General features: G+C 26.1%; 4 protein-coding genes and 1 long non-coding RNA gene across 5 annotated transcripts; 2 read left to right on the plus strand and 3 right to left on the minus strand.

The window, feature by feature from the left end:
• The first annotated feature begins 24 nt into the window (after positions 1-24).
• On the plus strand, positions 25-2738 carry LOC105363415 (uncharacterized). The gene is made up of 2 exons (XR_912921.1): positions 25-432; positions 2649-2738. It is a non-coding gene; the product is annotated as an uncharacterized LOC105363415 (long non-coding RNA).
• A 207-nt stretch (positions 2739-2945) lies between these two features.
• Positions 2946-4465, plus strand: LOC105363531 (WD repeat-containing protein 55 homolog; the record flags this gene model as incomplete). Its single annotated transcript, XM_011501263.1, has 6 exons — positions 2946-3154; positions 3234-3416; positions 3486-3559; positions 3636-3802; positions 3870-4087; positions 4165-4465. Coding segments are annotated over 6 exons (1110 nt in total), but the record flags the coding sequence as incomplete, so codon positions are not given.
• Positions 4466-5625: 1160 nt separating this feature from the next.
• Positions 5626-14242, minus strand: Sra-1 (Cytoplasmic FMR1-interacting protein Sra-1). Its single transcript, XM_011501097.1, has 19 exons — positions 14145-14242; positions 13589-13806; positions 13334-13513; positions 12771-12952; positions 12168-12692; positions 11898-12102; positions 11612-11826; positions 11410-11540; positions 11164-11334; positions 10982-11064; positions 10718-10786; positions 9850-9923; positions 9058-9463; positions 8718-8917; positions 7461-7990; positions 6871-6965; positions 6524-6762; positions 6222-6369; positions 5626-5921 (listed from the first exon to the last, which is right to left on the minus strand). The coding sequence occupies exons 2-19, from the start codon at positions 13796-13798 to the stop codon at positions 5709-5711; spliced, it is 3876 nt and encodes a 1291-aa protein (XP_011499399.1). The 5' UTR covers positions 13799-13806; positions 14145-14242; the 3' UTR covers positions 5626-5708.
• A 1792-nt stretch (positions 14243-16034) lies between these two features.
• LOC105363418 (uncharacterized) lies at positions 16035-17327 on the minus strand. Its single transcript, XM_011501098.1, has 2 exons — positions 17112-17327; positions 16035-16315 (listed from the first exon to the last, which is right to left on the minus strand). The coding sequence occupies exons 1-2, from the start codon at positions 17244-17246 to the stop codon at positions 16139-16141; spliced, it is 312 nt and encodes a 103-aa protein (XP_011499400.1). The 5' UTR covers positions 17247-17327; the 3' UTR covers positions 16035-16138.
• A 1640-nt stretch (positions 17328-18967) lies between these two features.
• LOC105363419 (cationic amino acid transporter 4) lies at positions 18968-25806 on the minus strand. Its single transcript, XM_011501099.1, has 9 exons — positions 25781-25806; positions 24706-24847; positions 24029-24277; positions 23074-23409; positions 21436-21682; positions 20596-21034; positions 20178-20412; positions 19838-20008; positions 18968-19167 (listed from the first exon to the last, which is right to left on the minus strand). Exons 2-9 carry the CDS (start codon positions 24845-24847, stop codon positions 18983-18985), a joined length of 2004 nt encoding a protein of 667 aa, XP_011499401.1. The 5' UTR covers positions 25781-25806; the 3' UTR covers positions 18968-18982.
• Between the last annotated feature and the right edge of the window lie 1246 nt (positions 25807-27052).

Consider the following 27052-nt stretch of genomic DNA (forward strand, 5'->3'; position numbering starts at 1 on the left):
CACACACACGCTCTCTCACTCACTCTATCTCTCTTTCACTCTCGCTCTTATTCTCACTCTCCCTCTCGCTATCACTCCTTATCCCTTGTTATAATCTTTCTCACTTTCTTATTTTCCAAAACCCTTTATTATTATTTAAAACTTAGCAGAAATACGAAAACCCATGTTTAGCCATGCTATTGCGGACTATCGAAATTTTCAATATCGATTATACTCTTATATCGGACGTATCGCGAACGCAAAACCGCTAACTACACTACCACTAAGACAGTTGACATTGGGACATACAGTAACCTGACATCCTGATCCATTAAAGTTTGTGAGTACATCACAACAATGCCTGCACAGTAAAGGACAGACTCTCGATCATAAACCACCAAGTCTAAAAGCCCGAAATTAATCAGAGATAGAGAACAGCTGATTGGATAAATTGTTTGTGAGATTTTATAACAATAGTTTAGTTAGAAATTGAAAACTGTGACCATAAAATTTAGACTCGTAACTATAAACTTTTTAACACCCTTTATTATTGATCAACTAACTTTTAATTATTTAACTAAACAAAATGTATTAATGTATTTTTATTTTTACATTATCAGGATTACTTTTAATTTAAGCTGTATCTATTTAATAACAAAGAATCACAAATTCTTCTCCGAATGAATTTTTCTCAATAAATATATTATATATCAATTTAATTTTTCAATTATCGATCTCAATTACACTCACTAAGATATTTCATAATATTTACATCAATTATTTATTATAAAAATGTATATTTTATTATAAAACCTACTTACCATTGCCTTTGTAACACTACATATGACATATTTCAAGGTAAACGCGGGATATTTAAATGTAATTAACTGTAGAATAACAACATAACTTAAGCAAATTTATTTATTCTAAAAATAACATTAAACTATTACAATTTCTAGTAATTTTTTAGTGTATTTATGAGCTCTAACTTCGAAATTATTCTATTACTCTATTATTATATTTAATTTAAGAAAAAAATCGATTTTAATTTAAGAAAAATAAAAATATTAACCGTTTGTCATAATTATTATATATAATTGAAAGTCTACATGCATTAATATTTTTTTCATAGTATAATCACCCCACTTCATCTTCCATTTCAATAATTAATTGTAACAAATTTAAATAAATACAAATTAATTTAAAGGGAAACAAATCCATTTACTTCGCACTCGATAGTCACTTTTTTTTAATAATTTCTCATTATATATCAATAATTTCCAATTAAAATAATCGTTTCTAACAATTTATTATATTATATTTATATTAAAAATTAAAAATTTTAATCGATATATATGCGAATCAAGACCATTTATTAGATTTATTGATATAATAAAGTACTTTTGGAAGCTTAGCATATTGACTTTACAAAATTTTTGCAAAATATCTTGCAATTTCAATCGTTTTAAATAATTTTTTTAACAATATTATGAATACTTCCTGTTTTGAAATATATTTCTTCTACTTGACGTTATATCGAATATTAATGTTATTTTTTTATTAAAATAATGAAATGTTAAATAAAAAAGGACGATCACTAATTCATTTTCAGCAAAGTGACTTAGTTTCGTTAGAGAAAATTTTTTATTTTACTATTTTATTATTTTTATTATGTTTTTGACTGCAATTATCAAGAGTGAAAAATAAAGCAAAATAAAAAATTGTATATTTCAATCCATGTAAATAGAACAGGATCAAAAATAAATAAAAGATATAAAATAAAATAAAAGAATAGAAATAAAAGAAAATATAAAATCTTTAAAAAAAGAACCAAAATGTATAAAAGTTTATACTTCAGTTACATATGAACTTGTATATTCAAAATTAATTTAATATTTATTACTAGTATAATATACATTGCGTAAATGTTTCTAGGAAAGAGAATAAAATAAAGACAGAAAAACAATACTAAACAACCAAAAAGATTATCTTTGCTTTAACAATCAAATTTCAAACACTGATTTGTAAAATGAGTATTATCATTAGAACAATTGGTATGGTTGTTTAATGAATATAATTTATACTGAGATCTTCTAGAGATAAAAAAACATAAAAGAAAGATAGGCAACGAAAAAATCGAAGAAAACTACGCAGAATTATTAATCAAAGGACCGAAGGGGGAATATAAAAATGAACGCTGTTTTCCAACCTCCATATATTTAAGATAATTTATTTGTAATATTATTATTAGTTATATGACTTTCGATTAAAAATTAATAAATTATAGCTTCATAAGCTGCTTTCCTTTAAATGTAGGTGAAGCAAATACCACGTGTGATCACACCCATTGATATAATAAGTCGCATAAATTAAAAACTTATAAAAGTGCACACAAACACGTGCACGTACACACTCGATAACTAATAATAATATATACACATACACATACACACACGCGCGCACAAATATATATATATATATATATATAATATATTATGAAACCGAGTACATTTTTTAAAGGTAAAATAACTTTAATTTCTGAAAAATTATACTATTTTTATAGAAAATTAATTATTCGAAAGCTTGTATAGGTTATGTTATCGTACTTACCTACTTGTATTTTAAATTATTTAATATAAATGATAAAAATTAATGATAGGATTTTTCAGATGACAATACAAGTGATTCTAGTGATATGAGCGAATGCAATTTTGACTTTGATAATTCAAATTCTAACAATGATATCACAAATTTATCAGGTAAATTTATATTATCATAAATTAAAAATTATATAATTAATTTTAAATTATTTTTTTAACATTAAAGTAATTCTTTCCGATCCTCATTAAAAAATTATTCAATTAAGAGATCGTTTTATACATAAAAAATTAGCAGTTTTATTCAAATTTATTTTCCAAGATTTATATTTTAATTATGAATACTATCAAATATGACACATTATTATTTTAGAACATAATGATTCAAGACCATCTACTAGCACGCAAAATGAAATTGATGATAAAGAAGATGATGTTATAAAAGCTATTTTAAGATCTAAAGAAATTGTTAGGACTCATCCACCCAATATTTCATTAAAAAATACTTTATTTGATATTTGTTTTCATCCGATAAAAGATTTCATTGCCCTTGGAAGTGTCACAGGGGATGTTCTAATGTATACAATATAAATTTTTTAATGTTTTTAAATTTCTAAGAAATGTTTATATATGTATATATTTATTTTTCTCCCTTAGATATAAATATGATAATGAAAAAAATAAACTTGTATCAACATTTGAACTACATAAAAAGGCCTGTAGAGATATTGAATTTAATGATGAGGGAACCATTTTATATTCTGTTAGTAAAGACAAAACGATTATGTTAAGTGATTTTGAAACAGAAAAGTTGATTACAATATTTGAAAATGCACATGAGTAAATACTTTATATTATTAATAATTCAATTTATAATTAAATTATTTTAAAACAAATAAACTTTTCTAGTAATCCAATTTATACTATGACTGTAATAGATGAACATACATTTGCAACTGGGGATGATGAAGGAACAGTTAAATGTATTAATTAGAACCACTTACTAATAAATCAAATTATTAAATATTTTATTTAATTTCATTGAACTTTTTATTATAGTATGGGATAGTAGACAACAAAATTATAATTCAATATTTTCCATAAAAGAAATGGATGATTTTGTTACTTCTATGCTAACGAATGAGGATAAAATGTTTTTAGTGTGTACTAGTGGGGATGGTACACTAACAACTATAAATATGAGGACAAAAAAACTACATGTTCAAGTAAGAATAATAATCTATAGAAGCTTATATTGATTATATCAGCAATATATTTTATTGTATAATATAGACTGAAGATTATTCTGAAGAATTAACATGTCTTGGTTTATTTAAACATGGAAAAAAAATTTTAGCAGGAGGAACTAAAGGTAACTTGTATATTTTTAATTGGGGAGAATTTGGTCTTCACTCGGATGAAATACCAAGTTTAAACAAAAATCCTATAAATTGTATGATTCCAATAACAGAAAATATAGTTATTACTGGAAGTGAAGATCAGATGTTGAGGTATGTTCAATATTCATGCAAATTCATTAATAGTAATGCTTAAATCATAATTAATTTCAATTTAATTTTTGTTTCAGAGCTACAAGCATATTTCCAAATCAACATTTAGGAATTGTTGGTCAACATAATTTATCAGTAGAAAATCTTGATATTTGTAACAATGGAACAATAATTGCTTCATATTCTTATGATGGTATTGTTAAATTTTGGAATACAAATTATTTTGAAACACTGAACCTGTCAAACTCTATTAAAGGTGGAAAACAAATACGAATGAAATATAATTTACCTAGTAGTAAAGTAGATAATGCCTCAGATTTCTTTGCCGATCTTTAATTATTTAAATTTTATTGCTATTTATAATAATCAACATTTTTATCGGTTCTATTCTATTAGTATCTTATTTTTTATGCTTAAATATTAACTTTTATAAATATAAATAAAAATTAAATTTAGATAAATTTAATTATAAAATAAAATTAGACGATAATTTTATTACATATACATATCTTTTTTTCATACAATAACTTATGAATTCTATTTTATAAATAAAAAAATGTTTGATAATACAATATAAATTTTATAAATATATTTACATAATATATGTGATTAACAAATTTTTCTATAAGAAAATCATTTTTTTATTAATGGTAATCCTTTCCTGCTAAACATTATAAAAGTAAATTTAAAAAACATAAATCTTTATACTTGTTTAAATAGTACATAAAAGTAATGTAATTTGGCTGTTTACTATACAATAATTCTTATATTATACAATAATTTTAAAAGGCTGAATGTAACAAAACTAAAACAAATTATTATATACTAAATTGATAAATTAAATTTGAAATATTACATTAAACAGGATTAAATGCAATTTAAAAAAAAACTAATTATTTAGTTATTTCTGTTTTAATGTCAAAATATTAAATAATCTATTATTTGGTTTGGAAATTATAAGTATTAATGTAATAGCAATTTAACTTATTATTTTACAAGTTTTCATTCATTTCATTTAATGTTAATAAATTTATTTTTATGTTTTGCGATTTACCATGGAGAATGTAAACTCAATTATTTTCCTTAGGTGTATTAAAATTTAAATCATACTTGCTTAATAGTCATAAAATAAAATATAAAAAATTAAAAGTAATTAAAAAAAGTGATCTATTTTAAAATCGTTCATTTTATAACTAAATTACTTTGCCAATGCATTCCTTTATTTTAAATAATTAAATAAAACAATTGTCTATGCATTGATCATACAAAATTTCCGAAATATAAAATTACTTTATTAATATAAGTATTGAGAACAGAAATTCTTATTGATACACATAATTTTCCAAAACATCCTTACAAGTTATTTAATTACATTTAATAGTGTATAATACTATTGTTTATGTATGAAATACATTGAATTGTGCAAAATGAATGTATAAATAAGGAAAAAGAAATTAACTAAATTAATTATAATGAATTATAATTGTATATAAAAACATAAGATATATTTTAAGATCTTTTTAATGGTGTTGGATTTTGCATTCGTTTAATAACTTTTGGCGAATAATTATAGTAATAATAACGGAATAATTGTCATATCTATAAACCTACTTTGGTTTCTTTATGGATGATTTACTTGTCTTAAATACTCTGGAGCATGATAGTGCTGCTGAACATGAGCTAATGATGGATGAATAGGTGGTGGAAAACATCTGACATGTTCGACACTAGAAGCATCACTATCGCCACTTTTAAGATATTTATTCAGCACAGCAAAAATTTGTGAATTTAAGACTTGGAAGCGTCTGATTCTATCTACCATACGTTTTAAATGCTAAAATTAAGAAAATTATATGATTGGAAATATTGCTTTTAATTTGTTGACATCTAACAAAACAAACATTTTTAAAAGTTAAACAGTAAATGAAGTAAATATTATCATCATTTAAAAATTGAATACCATATAGTTTAATAATTAAGAAATTAATAAATTGTATGTTAGATTCAGATTTGTTATAATGAAGTGCAACGAAAACATAAACAAAATTTTTATTTATTTAAAAAAATTATTGATAGCTAAAACACCGATTTGAAGTAAATATTATAAATACTTTAAAATAAAATTCATACATACAATTCCTTTGACATTTTCATCTTTGCCATCAACCCGCTGTACTCTTAAAATATGATAGCAGAAATCTAAAGCCTCGAATCGCCTTTGCTGCCCCAGAAGAATAATCATTGCACACCCAGCCCAGTGCAAGCCTTCACCAAATAATTCTCTAAAAATATCATTAAATTTGAATATTTTAAATATGTTCATATATTCGTAATTAAGATTATTAAAAATCAAAAACAAATCTTGATGTTTGAAAATTTATTAAATCGATACTCAGATATTTCTATAAGATTAATAATTAATAATATGATTCTAACTCGACTGTAAATTCGGTATCTCCCACAGGAATACAGTAAACAAATTGAAGCGCACTCCAAAGTCTGTGAAATTCGGTACATTCGTCAATATTCATTACTCCATTAGCTGGTGGTGGTCCTACCCAAATTGGATCATCCAAAAAGCTACGTAATCTACTTAGTACAACTTCGAATATTGACAAACCACAACAGAGTCTCTCTCGCGTCAACAAATCTCCTTCTTTGGCAACCATTGCTTGCTAAAATCATACAATGGTTGCTGAATTTTTTCATTACTACTTACATTAATATAATATTAAATTCAATTATTTAATTGTGATTTAAAAACTTTAGTATTATTAATTTACTTTTGCTGTTCCATATTTGTCAACATTTGGTACAATTTGAAGTGCTGAATATTTAACCTCTAATCTTTTTTGTTTAGTTTCTGGTTTTTCTCCCTCTGTAATGAAAGTACAAATAATTCATATAATTAATGTTATAAATAAATTTTTTAAAGATTATTAACTGTTAAAAATTTATAAAAATCGTTTCGAAAGTAAAATAATTAATAAGTAATTGATAATTTATAAGATTGTCCTTGTGATTAAAGAAATTGATATATGTTAAACAATATTCTTTTGAATATTATTAAACTAACTAGCGGAATATCAGTCTTTTCTTTACAGTTGCTTTATAAAATTATTTAAAAAAAAAAAAAAAATTAAAAGTATATGAATTAATTTTCATTGATTTCTAATATTATTAGAAATAAAATATTAATAAATCCACTATCATTTATTAAAATGAAGTTTCAGCTTCTGCATACAAATTTATTCACAATGAGTAATAATTATAGCTCTCTTTACAATTTATTCACTTAAGCAAGTTGCTTTACTATTAACTTTCATTAGCATCATTTACCAACAATACTCGTACATAGTGAATTCTACATTACCTTTGCAATAAGGTCTCGGCAGAATATTTTGGAATGGCGCGGCATGCATGAGGTCACAAACTTCCTCCTGTGAGAGAGCTTGTTCCATTAACAAACAAAACAGAATGGTATTTCCGAATTCGCGGAAATTATGAAAGAGCTCGGTCTTCGCATCGGGATATTGCACAATATCATTCAGTTGGGCGTGATAATATCCGAGTACACCTGGTGATCCATAATCATATCTTGGCAATTTGCAGACTTTCGGCATAGCCTCCATAAGGGTTTTCGTGAATTGCAAAAGACTGCCCTGAATCAAAGATTTCACGATCTTAAGGAGCTCCTCCATAACGACGGCTATTCCCTGGTAGCCGAGAAGCTTGCACATTGTACGAAAATGATAAAATCCGACGAAACCTGAATATTGTCCGTATTGAGTGCTGTAAGCGAGATTCAGTTGCTTGCTACCCCAGAGATAATGATGGGACATTTGTGGTGGCTTGTCGCGATGAACTGGTTGTACGAATTGTAGTCCCCGACATTTAATAAATCTAATTGAGGTAAGGAAAATAATGGATATAATATAATGGAAATTTTATTAAAGTGAAGTTTATTATAAAGTTAAACATAATTAACATATTCCTCTTTACGAAAATTAGTAACAATTTAAGAATTTAATTATTTTCAAAATTCATAAATTCTATTGTACAGCTTCATAAATTTTATTATAACCATTGTGTTATATTCTTTACTTATTGCAGTTATTTTCATTATTGATATTTCAAATCTTAATTTTCAATATTCACTTACTGTATTTTATCAGTACTGTGGAAATATGAACGAAAAAGTTAAAATCTATCTATTGGAAATTCTTATAAGCTATTATTGTTATCAATTATATTAAAAAGTGGATGGCATACATTTTCAGTAGAGAAGGCACAATTAAAAACATTGATGATTCCCTTCAAATGGAAAAAAGAGAATGGCTGTTCAGTCAACAAAGTTAATATCATTTGAAATATTTTCTATTATTTTACTTTATTTCTAAATCCTTTTCATCTTTCATTTAATAATTTAAAATAACTTTTAATAATTTTCTTTCTCGAATTTAAAAAATTAAGTTTAGTCCGCTTTAGCTAAACTTAGAAATTTAAATTGTATTAATTTTTCCATGTGTAAATATGCTTACATTGTTCTCCATATCAAACACACATTTTATAACAATTTTATAAAAAAAAACTACGAAATAATTTTTATTTATTTATAAAATAATTTTACCTATTTGTAGCTGCATTGTAACAATAATTTGGCAAAAAGTCATAATTAAGTTCCCAAAAAACATGCAGTGTAATGCGTCCATAAGGAGCTAAAACGTTATGATTAGCCTCTCTAAACATTGCATCATATTCGTCCAATGCAAGCCATTTACTAAGAAGTTTGTGTGTTAAACGATTGACTTGTAATAATCCTTCCAATTCCTTAAAAATTAATTAAAGATAAATTACTTAACAATTATTTCTATGACTTAGTAAAGAATATTGTAGGCAATAAGATTCTGTGGATTAGATAGTTAATAAAGAAATAAAAAAAAGAATACTTGAGAAAAAATCACACTTACAATAACTCCTGTTATATCTCCAGATTCGAACTTGCTAATAGCCAAGTCTAATGATTTTTGCATATCAGCATTAATCCGCTGTGTTATCAGTTTGTTAAGATCAATACTACGACCGAGTAGTTGAACATGCCGTTGTTTAAGAAGAGTTTCGTATCGATTTGCTCGCGGATATGATAAAATGTAAGCCCCAGCAGCTAAGCATTCAACTCGAAATCTTTTATCTAACAAAATACTCGAAGCTAATTGTTTATAGTGGGCGAAAATTTGTTCACTGAGTTTGTAAACAAACTGATCAAAACACAAATTTACCTCGGCTTCAACCTCATCATACAAAAATTGTTTGCGGAATATGGTTAAAGCATACAATGCACTATCATTGTATAAATCTAATGGATAAAGTACATACCTGTAATATTATAAATCGTTATAAATTTTGCAATCTAAAGTTTTTTTTTTTTTTAATTTCGTCTAATATTTATAATTCGTACTATAATGACATTATCACGATTTATTATTTATAATTAAATATATAGAAACATTTATTTTTTCTTTTAATTATAATTATGTTAAAAGAATATAATCAAATACATTTTTTTAATTTCATTTTATAATAAAACAAATAAACATCAAATACATACAATATTAAAAATAATTCTTAAAATATAAATAAAAGGAATGTAAAAAATGTCAGTATTCTTCTACTATAATTAACTATAGAATAAGTATTTTATAATTTTTTTCTTGTAATTGAACATAGAAGTAAAATAATTTTTTATAAAATTTAAAACTCACTCCATCATCGAAGGTTCTTTACTTCTCAGAATGTGATCAGTTAAAATCCAGGGCATAGACATTTCAATTGGAAACTGTAATTCAAGAATTAAAATAAGATTATTCGAATATCAAAATTTGATCTTCTATTTAACAAAAAGCAAAAATCTAGAAAATATTTACAATTTTTTTTAATACTGTAACAATTATAATGACTATAGTGCACGAATTTTAAAATTTACTTTTAGTCATTATTAATTACTTAAATTATATATAGTTATTACTGATATAAAAAATTTCAATAATTATATTATGCATTATGAAATTTTATTCATAAAAAATATTTATACTTTATTAGCATTCGACCAATATTAATGTTAAAATTATTTTATTCTCATTTAATTTAATTAAAATTTTTAATTTATTTATTCTAAAGAACCAAGTTCTTAAAACATAAATTTATGATTTGAAGAAGGTAGTGTTATAATCTGTTCTATAATCTCTATTAATTTAATACTTATTAGAAAACTAAATATTAAAATAAACAATGCATAATATATGTCAACATATTAAAAACTCATAGGACATAAATATTATTTTCCGTATTTTAAATTTATTAATAAAAAGAAATTGTATAAAAGATATAATTATAATAAAGTTAAATTATAATAGAAAATTTTAGTTATATATTGATAAACAAACATTCAAGTAGTTCTGTGTATTTATAGAACTTTTATATGAAATATTCATGTTTTTTTAGCATACTCGCAGGAATTATCAAGCACACACATATAGACATGAAACAGAAAAAACCATAGTGCAACTGAAATATATCCAATTCCCAGTCGTGCAATTCCAAGAAGTGATGATTTTGAGGCGAATAGAATACCTGAATGCGTTTCTCCATGGTGATCAAATCGCTGCATTCCTCATTATGCTGGTGTCGCACATGGCATTTCTAGTCATGAAATCAGTCAGAGAAAATGGCTAATATCGTGTTAGGAAGAATATCGTCAACATACGTGACTTATGATAGAACAGAATTTTAAGCAGAAACGAAATAGTAAAGATATGACAGATATCGTATTTTTTATGAGTTGTTTATTAAGTTCTTAAGCGCTTATTTAAAGAGATTATTAAATGGTGCTATTACCTGTATTTTACGGCCCATGGTCATCTCAAGATAAAATTCTCTATACCATAATTGTGATAGATCACAACAATTTTGTAAAGACTCTACAGAATAAATATTTGATTAATTCTTTAATTTTAATAGTATATTTTTAATAAAAAAAATTTTCAATTTTGAAAAAATGCAAATTCATTTGAACTTACCACTAAAATTTAATAAGTAACTCCAATAAAAACTAGTTTTATGAAATTGATCGATTTGGATAAGATATTGACCATCGATATCTTTCCGTAGCGTACGTTTCCCGCCACTTTTGTCAGCAATTAGTGATTCAAGCATTGTACGTACCATGTACAGTTGAGTTGATGATGGACCTTCACAAATAAATTTATAAATTTAAGTAACACATAATTAAATAAATTATGTAAAAAAAAATACATATTACATACCAACTTTTCTTCTTGGCACTTTGATACCAAATCCATTATCTGGATCTTTTTTTCCTTTAAGTGCTGGATCTGCTGTAGGTTCTACTCCAAAATGCCAATCTGCACAAGTTTCTCGTACAGAAACAATAATACTAAATTGAAATAAAATAATAGTAACATTAAATTATATATAATTGAAGTAATTTTTGTATTAAATATGAACCTTCTAATTAAATCTTTTTTATTTTTTATTGCTTTTCTTAATGGTTCTCGAAGAATTAATTGTACAAAATCTTGTAATTCAGCATATATATTTCTACGAATAGCATCAACAAAAACAGTTTCTATACGAGCCATCAAAACCTGAAGACCTTTAATCATAGCTATTACTTCAATCAATGCAAACTTTTCTTCGTCTGTATAATTATAACGGGTAGCCTATAAATACAAATATTGTTAGTTTTTATTTAATAAAATAGTTAAAATATTTATTGTAGCAAAACACTAACTCTTTCATACTCCTCAGCCTCTTGAGGACATTCCTTATTCATATGATGATCAGTTGGATGTAGTAATTTCCAACTATATAATTCAGTCACAACACTAGTCCATTGTGATAATAATTGCAAGCCACGTAAAGCTAATTCAGCAGTTTCTCTATTTTCAATGTCACTTCCACAATCTTTATAAGTTGTAGTAACTTCATTGCTATATCTAATAAAATGAATGAATAAAATTTATATTACATTAACATCTTTTATACTGATTTAATTTTATACCTTGCTAATTCACTTATATATTTTACATGATCTTCACGAATTTGAGGTAAATGCACCATTAAATCGGCTTGTGGACTCATGCTATTTATAGAAGAAGATAGTGCCCATTTTGATACATCAAAGTGTTTCGATCGCTTAATATAATTAAAAGGAGCAATTTGCATATCCCCAAATAGTGGCACAACTTCTAAATTTTTAAAAATCCTATCGATTCTATCTAGTTTCAATTTTTTCTTTTGATCTAATTTATTAATATTGCACAATTCACTATCCATTAAAAAGAGACCAAAACCCATAACTTTTACTAACATGTGTTTTTCATTTGGTGTTAGGTACATTTTCGTTTCAAACATATGAACACAAATATTTACAACATCAGCCAACAATTCTTCATAACCTTGGATTTTTTCTAAATTTTCTTTTACTGTATCTCTAATTTTATTTTGAGTTGCTAAAAACATTGATAAATTTTGAGATTCTTGAAGTGTCTGTGAATCTGACATAACTTTTAAAAACTGTGCAGCTCTATCAAAAAATATTTCAATATAAGAAATAGTAAATTGTGAATAATACTTAAAGTTTTGTGTAGAAAGGAATGATTACCTTCTGTAAGTAGAATAATCATTTTTAACACTAGATTTCATATTTTTAAGCTCATCTAGGACTGCAAACATATTAATAAATTTTCCTAAAGTTAATAAGTATGCTTCAGATACAAAATCTTTTCTTTTTTCTTGATGACATAACCGTTTTACTTCAGCTGAAAATCTTTCTATTGCTTTCCTCTGTAATATTAATTTCAATAATTCAATAATACAATATGTGACAATTGTAAGTTAAATAATTAATTGAGACAAAAATTAAAATGTATTTATATCAAGTATTAAACAAAAAATTTATATTTATGCTGAACAAATAAATTGTAAAGTATGAATTTTATTTATAACATTATTATATATATGGCTAGTTATACTTATTTCCAGTTATACAAACATAATATAAAAATAATATATTTATATAAATATTCAATGTAGTATAAATTGATTATAAAATAACTTTGTGCATATAAAATACATAAATAAAAATTCAGCTGTTAATATTATTCAATAAGTACTATAATAAAAGTTATATAATTTAATTTAAAATCAAAATAAAATATTACTTACTTGAAAATACATAAAATTTAATAATTTATTGACTTCCGGTGCAAGAACTTCTACAGTTTTTTCATAAATTTCAACTCTATTAGGTTGTTCATTAGACTTTGGTTGTGGTATTGCTCTTGAACAACATCTCCATGTATAAAGCATCACAGCATGCTCTAATCCTTCTTCCAATAACTCGTTCTATGTATTACAGATAGAATTAGGGACATTTATATAATATTGTTTAGAATAAAATAAATTTTAATTTATACATACCAAACTTGCATGAACAGTTGCTTCTTCAATATACTTAGCAATGCCAGTCACAAATCCATTTCTATCTTCAAAATTAGTATCAAAATTAGCTTGGTAAACAACAGAACATGGTTGTGCTTCAATGCATGGTTGTTCATCAGGCATTGTGAACTCATCAAGAACATCAACATTAGATAAAGCATCCGCAAGAGTTACTTTATCAGTAGCCATGACTATACCTTAAGAAAGAATTTTATTATAAAATCTTTTGAATAATGAAGTAACCAGAACTAAAATTTGCTAAAACAATGCTATAGCTGTTCTATAATCATGTTACCTCAATGAATGTCTTTCGTAAAATATTATTTTAAAAAATACTTAAATATTTTAGTATTTTACATTTAATATATAGTTGCTTCAAATTAAGTTTTTAATTAAAATTTAATCATATTCAGTAACAAGCAGGTTATGTTTTATTTATATATAAAATTAAAGAAAAGTCACAATTACAAGACAAAAACATTATTCTAGTAAAACTAAAAGGTAATATAATAAAAATAATTTTATAAATACTTACCCGTAAGTGCCCTAAAAAGGGCACTGCCTGGGAGTTTTCCGAGACAAACCGACAATCAACTCCACCCTGACGTGTTGTCAAATCAAAGCGTCGAAACGAGCAACATGGCGGATGTATTTTTGTATTTGCATTTAAAGCTTGTAACCGTTCTAAAACTATACATTTATTTTAAAACTTAATTTGTAAGAACTTCATATAAAAATTATGTTTATCGATTACTGCATCCTATATGTGAACATAAAAGAAGAATAACTTATAGGCCACAGCGATGACTCTAATAAAAAACAAATAAAAAAGTGAGCACAATATATGTAAATTGTAGCATATTTTAAATTCTATAAAATTGATAAACCTCGTTCGTTTGCAACTACAACAATGCTTTAATTTATTTCATTTATTATCAGATAAACATTGCTTTATTATTTTAACTATCAATTGATAAATGACATAATATTTATAGTATATTATTTTAAATTTAATCTTTACCTTGTATTATTGTTTTATACACCATTGTACAGTAAGTACATAAATACTAAAATATACAAAATTTAATAACAAAAATTATACATTATATTAATAAATTTTTATCTATGTATCATAACTTTATAAAAAATTAACCAGCCATTTGCATCCTATTGAATAAATAATTATTTGATAAACAATGCTTTATAAAATTTTACTTTGTAAATAAAAGACTTTCTAAATTATCAATATTATAAAAATATTGATATATTTTTTGAAATGATAAAATGCAATAGACAATAAAGTTTTAATTGCAAATCGATATATTTTTTCTGTTATTGATACAATTATATGGTGTTTATTATTTGCCTTTATTCAGTTAAATGGTATGTAATTATAAGAAAAAACTACAATAATTTTAAGGAGACAAAATGCATTATTAAATACATAAATATAATCACTTAAAATATCTCGGTATTCATATGTAATTTTGAAGGTAAATGTAATAACTGTTATTATTAACACTACTACTCAATAGTTTATGTAGTAAATTATTTATGCTAAATGATTATTTTAAATATTAAACATCAATAATTGATAATATTTGTAAAGCTATCTACAAATTGAATTATAATAAAAAATTTTACATCAGTATATAAAATTAAATTTTAATACATATAGAATGCTGCGTTGTTAACTTGATGTACATATAGACATTATTTTTCCTAATAGAGTTATTACAAAAATCTCATTAATTAAATAATATATATATTCATAAAAGAAAAATATTGAATATTAAATAATATTAATATTAAATAATATTGAATCAATATAATATCGTAAAAATCATATTTTATTTATATCCATATAATTTATTTAAACTTAGAATATTTTACATTTAAATTAAATTTATAAATATTTATTCGTTTGTTTATTTATTTATTTAAATGTATACTGTATTTAATAAACAATAAATATAATAAAATTTATAAACTAAGAATAATCTTTTGATTGTTTCATTATTATAAGAATTATATTTAAAAATATAATAAAAACATATAATTAGATTTGATATAAACGGGTTTCTTTTTTTAAAGAAAAATTAACAATTATACTTTTATGCTCTGCTTTGGAATGAGTTCATTAGAAACAATATATCCAATGTTATAGATAATAACTCATAATTTATTGAACTAAATACAATTATAATTAAAACAATAATTAAATTTATAATTAAGTGTATTGTAAATTTATATTATAAATACATCAAATTTTTAAAGTTTTAAAAGATTATAAATTATAATAGCTTAAAAATTTTATTCATTTTTAGGAAAATATTTTGTTTTAGTTAATTAATATGTTAATAAATACGAAGACAATTGCATTGAAAACCGAAATTTTAATACATTAATGTATAATTTACAGCCGCAGGTTTTTGAGAATTGGATGTATTCACAATACATTTAAAAATATTCCAAGTAATAATTATTCACTTGCAATACATTGAATTTATTATTTTAAAAATTTGTACATTAAATGCAACAGTGACTCTCTTCCTTTCGATTATTAACAAATCTCTTCTGCATAGTTTGCATTACCATGCGAATATTTCCGTCTCGTACCATTTCCTGAGATCCATCAATTCTTGGCAACTGTTCCAGATCATCTATATTTAATTTTTTGGCTATATCATCGTCTCGCTTATTTTCCTATTAAAATAGGAACATCAGATTAATACGTATGAATCCATATTAATATGAAAATAATTAAATATTCTACATTTGGTAAAATATAAATTGTTTAAAGCAAAAGAACGTTAAATACTAGAAAACCATATTCACAGAAAAATATTTTAATGTAATATATTTAAAATAAACGTTTTTAAAGATACCTATTTTTCCAGTATTTTGTAATTATTAATGTGTTAAATAACAAATCCATTTAGTGCGATATTTATAAATAAAAGTTTCAAAAAGAAAATATATACATATTTTCTTTATTTTATATTGATATTTAATTTGTCATATCTTCTTAATGTATGTATAAAATTTAGTTATAAAATATTTTTGGGAACATACAATAGTTAAAAATATTCAAAGTATAACAAGATCCAAATTATTGCTCTATAAAAATTTCAAATGCCTGAATTTCAATTAAACTGTTAAATACATAAACGGGTGTAATTACTCTTTAAAAATTAAGCTTTTCCCAAAAGATGGAATGTAAAGAGAACAGAATTTCATTCATTAATTCTATATTAAAAAATATATTTGAAAAAATAAAGTTTATATAAAAATTATTTCTTAATGTTCATTGAAATACAAAGGCAATTAATATATATATATATTCAAATATCTAAATTAAAAGCATTACACCTGTTAAACATTAAGAGGAACCAAAATAAAAAATTGTTTTATTATTTATAACTATTAACAAAAAAAGTAATAAAAGTTTGGTTTGTAATGCTAATACAAACGTGCAGTTTAGAAAATACGTAGGTAATACCTTTCGTATCTCAATTGAAGGCAACTGCTTTTCAAAGTTAACACTGTTTAAATCACGACGAAGAACATGTTTACTGGAGCTTATAGGAGTCAGTATGTTAGACATACTTATTAAGAACAAAAGTTTAAAAAGCATCTCTAATTTCGCAGAAGCTTGTGTATACGTTAGTCAACAAAAATCTAATCCAAGAAGGTCAACTGTTCGACTGACTGCATTTATTCTATCTGATTGCTTTAAATTGTTTTCAGTCTTAGTAATTTATCGATATTTAATTACCAATTACGATACGATAAATTACCCTATTACTGTCGCTCTAATGTTTCATTTAAAATTTAAGTGCACTATATTGTTCATAAGACTTAGCTTTAATCGCTTATTTGAGAAACAAAAAATTCTCTTCCACAGTTGTTTTTTTTCTTATCGTTTTACCAAAGATTAATTAAAGATATATTGTTTTATACATTAAATTTGTCTTTTTAGATTAATTTTATTTTCAAAATAAATTATAATTTGTAGAGAAAATCATACGCATATAATGAGACATTTTTAAAATATTTGGATGAAACATTACATATTTTATGAAATATCTAATAAACACAATGAGATCATCACTCAAACATTATTTAAACAGCATGTTTTATACACATATTCACTTATGTTTAAAATAATACATTTAATGACTATTGTCAGAATAATAAAAATTAATTGGTATTTTTTCAAATTATTTTTACAGCATCACATTCTTACGTTTTACAGACATATACGTATATATATATATATATATATAGTATATATATTATAATAAATTTATTATATATAATATATATATATATATATATATATATATATATATATAATTAATATACTATATATAGTATATATAATATAGTATATATATTATAATATATTTATTATATATAATAATAATATATATATATATATAATACACATATAATTTTAGCAAAGTTCACTTTTAGCAACTGGTATGCATTATTTTTTATGACCGTTACTTTTTTCCTTCGCAACAATGTATTGTCTTGTAAATATAAGGTTTACCCAAGTAATTTTAAACAGAAATTAATAAATTTTAGAAACAACTTTTGTACTTGAATATATATTCAACTGTCAATATAGTTGAAAGAATTATTTTGGTCTGTTATTTTAAAAGCTATTCAACTTAAAATCTTACAAAATGAAAAAAATGCTTGTATTCTATATTTCATGAATTGGCTTTAAAATGTCTGTAATAGCACCATGCGCCTCTTAAATTAACAGTTGATGTTAATGTCAAAGCACACCATTTTTAACGATGAACATATATGTGCATATGTGCACATATATATATATATATAAATAGATGGGCAGATAGATAGATAGATAGATAGATAGGTAGATACGCATATTTCTTTTGAAATTTAAAAAAAAATTTAAATTAAAGTTAAATCTTTCTATTTTATTTTGCACGAGAGAAAATAATTTTTGACTGAATATAAATATTATTTTGTCAATACTTCATTACATTTTTCAATTTTCATCTTTTTGTTTTCAGTCTTTTTGTATTTGCATACCACATATATGCATTTTTCAAAATAAATCTGCTATCATTCTTATATGTAAATCAAAATGAAGATCTCAGATAAAACTTCATTTTTCATTTGCTATGTGTTTTCTAGTAGAAAGTCGCACATACTTTATCAAGATTCTAATATATACTACAATATACACTACAAATTGATTCGCCAAATAAATGTTTTCTCTTTATCACAATTTTTGAATCAATAACATAGTAACTTACTTCTACCAGAATCTGGGTCAATACTCTTTATCTAAATTTTTCAAAATTTAATGTTATCATACATAAGAATTTTTTCTTAATGCAATAGTTCATCGCTGTTAAGAATTGGTGTGGTGTCGTTTTTACGATTGAGCCTTAAATTGCAGGAACCCCAGTTGGCACCTCTTTCTGCCTCGGTAGTTTCCATTAAAACGGCATAAGAATTTGGATCAACGGCTTCCTTGCTATAGTGAATTCCATATAAAAAATATATCAGCAAACCTGTAAAGAAATTGACATAGCTATTATTAGCATTACATCTATTATTATTAGATTTTTATTACATCTATTATTAGATTTACACCTTCAATAACTGTCGATCGCATTCGTTTAATAATTTTAATGAATTTTAATACTTATATCCCTAATTGTTATTTTAATTATTAATTGTTATTATAATATTGTTATTTCTCTAAAACACATTATTAAATTAACCGATTTTTAAAGTTATATTAATAATATTAATGTGACTAACACATTATTTCGCATGTTACTATTTCCAACATAAAGTAGTCGAGGTTTGCTATACTGAACTTATCGGAACAAATAATATTTTATAACTTTTCTTCCATTTACAATCACAAAGTATTTCATTATTATAACTTTATTTATCATCGTACTGAATAGGACGTTTATTTTACAATCAATTAAAATATTTCTCAATTAAACAAACAATAAACTTATTAATAAAAACTAAACTTAATGTTCAAACTTGTTGACTTACATTATACAAATAATTCAATTGTCATAAATAAAATCTCTTCCATTAATTCCTAATTATGGATAAAAGTTTTCACTTTTATTAATTAAATACAATATTTTTATGGCGATAAAAACGATATTGTTCTATTCATTTTTAATAGTATTAATTTTATAATGAAATAATGCTCACCAACTATCATCCATACAAAAAACCGTAACCACGTTAATAAAGATAGATGAAACATTAGACTGATATTTAAAAGAATACTCAGAGCTGGTACAAGTGGAACCATTGGAACTCTAAAACTGGGACCAGTTAGATTAGCTGGATTTTGTTGATGTGCGGCGATAACTAAAAGACCTATAAACAATTCATTGAAATCTGTAAGCTTTGTCTTTTTAATTTAAAATTAATTATATAAAGTAATTCAGAAATTATTAATTAAAGCGGCAAACAATTTATGTTTTTAGTTCATTTGTAATTCTAAATCTAATTGAAAGAATACGTAAAAGTAAAAATAAGAACCTACTCGCTATAAGAATGATGATGAGATTAATTAACATTATATAATCCCACCAGGCCGGTGAGTAGGTATTTTGAGATAAGAATACCAATAGTAAACATAGTGAAACGCAGGCAACAGAATAAAATATAATAGATGTAGTCACGGTGGTTCCTGGATTGCAATTGCCAAGGAAATTCGCAAGCCATGTATAGCGCGGTTTCACTCTTCCTATTCCATCCGTGCAAAATCCTCGAATGAGCTAAAAAAAAAGTTACGTCATTATCAATAATATTTTACTATTTTCAATACGTATTCTCGTTAATACAATTATTACTCACAACAATTTATTATCACTCACACACACACGCGCGCGTGCGCGCACACACACACACATATTTAATTGATTGGCTCAATGAGAACGTAATTTTAAAAAGTGGTGAACCTGCGAGTCGACGGAAGTACACATGCTATTACAGTCGCTGGAGTCGAGGGCGAGGTCGGTATTGGCCGGCGAGACTAGCTGGTGAGTCGAGGAGCTTGCGAGTGTCGCTGTGTCTGAGGAGACGGTATTGTCCATGGCATGGGATGGTAGCGGTGGCGGCTTATATCTCAGGACAATCACGCTCGCCGAGACGATGGTATAAGCAAGGAAGGTGCCGATCGACATGAACTCGACAAGGTGATCAATATCAAAGAGGAGAGCTATGAGACCGCTCACGGCGCCGCTTATCGCGAGATTGACACTGGGCACTTGAGTGCGTTTGCTCACGCGCGCCAGGAAACCAAATAGTAAGCCATCGCTCGCCATTGAGTACATGGTGCGTGGCAGGGAAAAGAGCGAGCCAAAAAGGGTCGTCGTCATACCACAAAGAGCACCCACGCTAAAACACAAACACCAGGTGAGTTTCCTTATTTTTTCGCTGCGACAGACATTTTAATATTCATATTCATTGCTTATTAAGTTAAACACGTACAATAAATAATACTTTGGCAATAAATGTAGTGCTTTATTTTAGCGACGCATAGTTTCTGGGAATTATGTAACATTTTTTAATCGTTTAATGTGATGATATTAAATAGTTATGAACATTCAGCTCATTTAAATCACGATTAGATTAAATTACAATTTTATACTAACTTTATTTGTTATTATTTAACGTTTAATTAAAAAGGAGCGCAGCAGGTTTTATTGATACCATCGTACGAGACACTTCTTTTCCAAATTAACATATGTTAGAAAATAAAAAGCACGAAAAATACATTTCGTTCTTCGTAAACAGACCTTATAACGTATTTTGCCCACGGGATTCCTTTGGAGGAGAAAGCTTCGGGCAGAGCAGCGGTACGACTAATCTTCGAGTAGGGCTCGATCAAAGTGAGAGCCGCGCTAACGAGAATGTAGCCCATGGTGACGATGGCCATTGAGAATCCCGTAGCACGCGGTATACTGTGACTAGGATCGCGAGCTTCTTCGCCTGAAGTTGCTATCGAATCAAAGCCGACGAAGGCGTAGAAGCAAGTAGCAGCCCCTTCGAGAAAAATGATTACTTTACTTTCAAATTATTCTTTATCATTTCAACATACAATTCCACTTATTAGGCAACGGATGTTTGTTTTAACTTAATATTTACTCATAGAATGAATAAGAGATATCTTACTACATATGAAATGTATGTGTCTCTAATACAAAATAAAAGTAAACTTTCCCTGTACACTTACACTATACTTTTTTTATTAGGCTTGGGAGAGCTTTTTTTATTGATTAATGAAGGTTTTAACCTTATTATCTAATCCTTAGGGACAACAAATTTTAAGATAATATATTTTACTGAAACTATTTTAATAAAACTTTTCAAACTATTTTTGTATATAATAACATATATTTGAATAATATTCAACGTGCTCTCAAAAAAAAGTTAAAGCAATTAAAGAACCAAAAATTCAATACGTAAAATGTAAGATAAATAACCAATGAATCGATACAAATTTTTTAATTTTTTACAAATGATTGTGAATTTCGCATTTATTAATTTAAACGGTTGGATTAATTATAATTATAAAAATACATCAGAATACTTCATTTAAAAAATCAGACAAAAAAACAATAAGTTACCAATTAGCTATGCATGAATATAATTCAACACTGCCAAGAGTATTTTAATTTATTATAAGATGAATTTCTAATTTCATTGCTAATTAATGTCTATAGAAAGATGTTCATACATATATCTATTAAATTATAAATTATATATATTTAATAAATAATTACACAAAATAAATATGTGATTGTAAGCTGTATATTTCTTAGATCGTGTTAAAAAATGATAATATCATTTAAAAAAAAAACAGTTGTAAAGTTTATACAATAAGAGTAATAAGATATAAATAGATTCAGATTAATAGTAATTGAATAATAACACCCTTATAGCTTTAGAACCATAACAATAATAATTATAATAAAGAAATGTATAAACACATTATATATATATATATATATAATGAATTATCGTTGAATAATGAAAACGAAATAATACAACAACAAATAAAACAATAATACATACAATAATACATTTAAATCTCTCTATAAACAGACACTAATTAATTAATTCATATAAAGAAAACTAAATCTTTAAATGTGTTAATCATTAAATTAATTAAATATAAAATTAAAATACAATATTATATATATATATTATACTGCAATAAGTATATAATATAATAAGAATTAATAATTGTAAATCGGAATATTACTGTACTATAAAGCTTTCTTAAACTAGAAATGATCAAATGAAGTTATTCTCTCCATCTCTCTCTCTCTCTCTCTCTCTCTCTCTCTGTCTTCCTTTCCTTCTTCTTCTTCATCTTTTCTTACACTCGAGTAAAAAATCATTACTTCACGAAAACAGATTGTAAATCATACCAGCGAAAACGCCAGTAATGCCGTAAGGTAAAAAGCCGTTTTCTCTGTAGTTCCAGTTGGAAAGATCGGCCTGATAGAAACCGAGCACAACAATGAGACCCATGATCCCAAGGTTGACCATCGTCAGGAGGGAGTTGATTGCAGCGGAGCACTTGACGCCCATCGCGAGCAGGAAGGCGTAAACGAGGCAGAGAACAGCAGCGACAGGATCGGGGACATTACCAATTGACTCATCGACGCTGTAACCCCCTATGAGATACCTCGTCAGATTACTGATTGTTCGACCGGACAGGGAGTCCACGTAACCACTCCAGGCCCGAGCCACCGACGCTGCACCTACCAAATTTATCTTCTATAATTAAAATTTAGATTGCCTCGCCATTGTGAAATGAGTAATTTGCTTGCTTTCACGTATTACGCTACCTTTGATTGGTCTTGATTGGATTTTTATATAACGATAAAATCATTATAAAATTCACAACGAGATAATTAAAACATGTTTAAAATTTGAAATTTGTAATAAATCTTTGAATGTGATTTATATTTGAATTTATCGAAATTTTTTATATTATAATAGTGTATTAGAAGTGATTTTAATTATTTAAATTATTATTAATAATTATTATATTTTCATCACTCGTTTACGTACTGAAGCCTACCCATAAAAATTATTATTACAAGCCATTATTGACTTTAATTATGAAATTATATTGAAATGAACTATTTTCTTATTTGTATTCTCTCGTATATTTTAATGTAAAACGATTTAATTAAGTTAGCGTAACATAAATAAATATTTTCGTATCTTATAAGATTCGCGTTCAAAATTGTATAAGCTTACCGTTAAAAATGTAAAGTAAATATAAACAACTTATGCCAATTTTATATGCTTTTAAAGAATTTTTCGTTTATAATTTTGATGATTATTTATGATAATACTAAAAACGGCACAAACCTATCATGTGCTCTAAAATGATATTCCAACCAATAACAAATGCCCAAAATTCACCAACGGAAACATAAGCATATACATAAGCACTTCCAGCTTTTGGTACTCTGGCGCCAAATTCAGCATAACAAAGAGCAGCTAATAACGATGCTAAACCCGCTAATAAAAAGCTCAAAATTACGCCAGGTCCAGCAATATCACGAGCAACAGGACCAGCCAAAACATAAATCCCAGCACCAATCATATGTCCGATCCCTAAAACAATTATTTTGTTTCATATTTTTAACTTTAATATATAATATTATATATATTATTTTCAATTATATTTCATCAATAATGAAGCATAAATAATATATTTTATTTTGTAAGTATAAGATTTAATATCTTATGTATACATACACACACACACACACACACACACACACACACATTTCTAACAATGTTATTTATTTCAATTTAAAAATAATATATACTATTAAAATAATTAATATTTTCAATATTTTTTATAATATTGTAAAATTACATAAGTAATATACTAAAATAAGAATGTAAGAAAAAATATATACGCGTATAATTGTAATTATGACTCCCTTTTCACTATCCCAAGTTATAGCGAATAGAGAGTCTTATTTGGAATTTCTACAATCGTTTAAGAATTTTTATTGCTGCACTGCCATACATACCAAGAAGAGTAATGTCGAAAGTGGATAGACATCGTTTCAGCGGCGTATCCATGACGTCACCTTGCAACTGCTTCTTTCGATTAATTTTCGCACACATCCCCGACATAACGTGACTTAATATCATTCGCCTAACTGACGGCATCTAAAAGACATAAATTAAAAATATTTATTGTTGATAAATGCAATTATTTTAAAAATTTGATTATAAGTGCTTAAACGCCATTTAAAGGAATTAAATTAAAGTCAAGTAAAATATTTATAGATTGTATTTAGAATAGTTTTATTATTCAGATATAATATCTAAATTTTAATAGTATATTTTATTAGTATAATAAACTATTTTGTATACTTTTTCTAAATATATATATATATATATATATATATATATATATATATATATATATATACATTAAACTCTAATAATTTCTATCCTCAATTTTTACAAAGCAATATTTGCCATTAAACAAGTGAGACAAAACAGTCAGACAACAGTAAATGATGATAATAGTGGTCGAACTTGTCAATGAGATAAAGTAAAGGTAAATTTGTTGAAGTATTATTGAATTCCGTCACTATATTACACAATACAACTTGAAATTCGATCATGAGGGTCACGTATCTGGACGTGACAATTTTTCTCAATGGCTCTAAAATGAAATAAAATCAATAAAGTCCTGTGAGTCTATACTCTAATTTCTAACTAAGTTTGTCACATTCTACAATTCTCTTTTAACAAGAAATTGCAATACTTAAATGGAGACTCACCTTGTGTCGTTCTTTTTTTAATGCTCAATACAAAAACTCTTCTTATCATGCTATTTGAGTTATTTTGTACAATACTTTAACACAATATCGCCCGCATAGTAATAAATCAATAATATGATTATAAAACTTATCTCGCATTGGCCATAGCAGATTGATTATAATGCAAAGCAAATTGACAAAGATCGATAAAGAATCGATCAAAAGTTGCGAACCAGCTTTTGCACTGTCAACCACCAAATTCCCGCTCGCATTATTCGTTCAGCGCGCCCGAAACGGATGCCCATCACTATTACAAACTTTATAAAGTCACCTCTAAAAGTCGTTCTCCCTCGCTGGCTACCGAAATACCGCAGGACACGAGCCTCCAACGCCTTAAGGTCGTGCTTACAGAGGCGCGTAACGCCGCCGCGGCCTCAGCGACAACCGCACCTGACGTATCCGCGCTTATTGTTCTATTCGGTAGAGGATTGTAGAAGGAGGTGCGGAAAGGGGAAGTTCGTAGCGGGGCCGAACGAAAGGGGCGGGTGGCTGACAACGGTGGTGGCGTCGTCGTCGTCGTCGTCGTCGGGGGCGCCGCGACGCATGCTCCGGCTGATGTGCGGTTGTCAAAGGAGGGGGAAGGGGGTAGGCAGGGATCGATGTAGTCGTTTTCGCCTCCTTTGCTTTTCTATCACTACTTTTGGGAGCGAGGCTTTTAAGCAAATTTTTGGTGGGTGATCCCAACCGTTGCTTAGAAATTAGCGGCTGTGTATCCTTGTAAAATCCTCTTTACTCCCGAAACGAGAGCTTTGTTAGAACTTGGCGGAGACTGTCACTGTATATGAGCCTGCTTCACATATGATAAACTAATCACATTTCGGTATCAACTTCGACCTTCCAAGTTTGATTAGATGATTAGCAAAGAATCCAATCAATTTATTCAGTTTTGTAAAACTAGTTATTATGCGATTTAAATGAATTGTCATACATAAATTAATAGCGGTCAGTTTGTTATCGATCTATAACATTAAATAATAATTTTTCCATTTAATGGAACGCGAAAATAATGGGAGAAAGAATTATTCGTGATTTCACCTTAATACATTAATATTAACATTTAATCCTAAAATATAAGCATAACGTACTTCCAAAACTGCTATTTCAGCAGAATTAACATGGGTTGATAATGGTATATTATCGACAAACATTGCGGAAGGGCTTTGGGAGCTTAGAGTCAGCTTCTACAGATAGCGCAGTTACAGCTGATACAACTAACACATTGTCAGTTATAGCCAAGTACACTTTAAACTTAGGTCATTACTTTTTGATGTAGATCTTTAAAATGCTACAAATTCATAATGATTTAAAATTAAAGAAACTTTCTTAATTCTTATTTATCTCTTATTCATCTTTTTCCTTTATTTGATAACAATTACCGGCATTGTTATCGGTTCTAACGATTATCCTGCATATATCGAAGAAAAATTATAAATATATATTTACAGAATTATAAAAACATAATATCATTAACGTCATTAATTAAATTAAAAAAAGGAGATTTTGTAGCATATTATTATTAAAAACCGTACTAGGTTATTTTTAT

Source organism: Ceratosolen solmsi, unplaced genomic scaffold (genome assembly GCF_000503995.2).
Source record: "Ceratosolen solmsi marchali unplaced genomic scaffold, CerSol_1.0 scaffold57, whole genome shotgun sequence".
NCBI classification, from domain to species: domain Eukaryota; kingdom Metazoa; phylum Arthropoda; class Insecta; order Hymenoptera; family Agaonidae; genus Ceratosolen; species Ceratosolen solmsi.

Excerpts from the sequence above, each read along its gene's own strand:
- LOC105363419 (XM_011501099.1), bottom strand. The coding sequence starts at position 24,847 with ATGCCGTCAGTTAGGCGAATGATATTAAGTCACGTTATGTCGGGGATG. Across the intron at positions 21,683-23,073 it reads CATTACTGGCGTTTTCGCTG|GGGCTGCTACTTGCTTCTAC; the intron begins GTATGATTTACA and ends TTTTTCTCGAAG. Across the intron at positions 21,035-21,435 it reads TGGGCAAAATACGTTATAAG|CGTGGGTGCTCTTTGTGGTA; the intron begins GTCTGTTTACGA and ends TTTGTGTTTTAG.
- Sra-1 (XM_011501097.1), bottom strand. The coding sequence starts at position 13,798 with ATGGCTACTGATAAAGTAACTCTTGCGGATGCTTTATCTAATGTTGAT. Across the intron at positions 12,103-12,167 it reads TATATAAGTGAATTAGCAAG|ATATAGCAATGAAGTTACTA; the intron begins GTATAAAATTAA and ends TCATTTTATTAG. Across the intron at positions 9,924-10,717 it reads CCATGGAGAAACGCATTCAG|TTTCCAATTGAAATGTCTAT; the intron begins GTATTCTATTCG and ends CTTGAATTACAG.
- LOC105363418 (XM_011501098.1), bottom strand. The coding sequence starts at position 17,246 with ATGCTTTTTAAACTTTTGTTCTTAATAAGTATGTCTAACATACTGACT. Across the intron at positions 16,316-17,111 it reads CTTCAATTGAGATACGAAAG|GAAAATAAGCGAGACGATGA; the intron begins GTATTACCTACG and ends CTATTTTAATAG.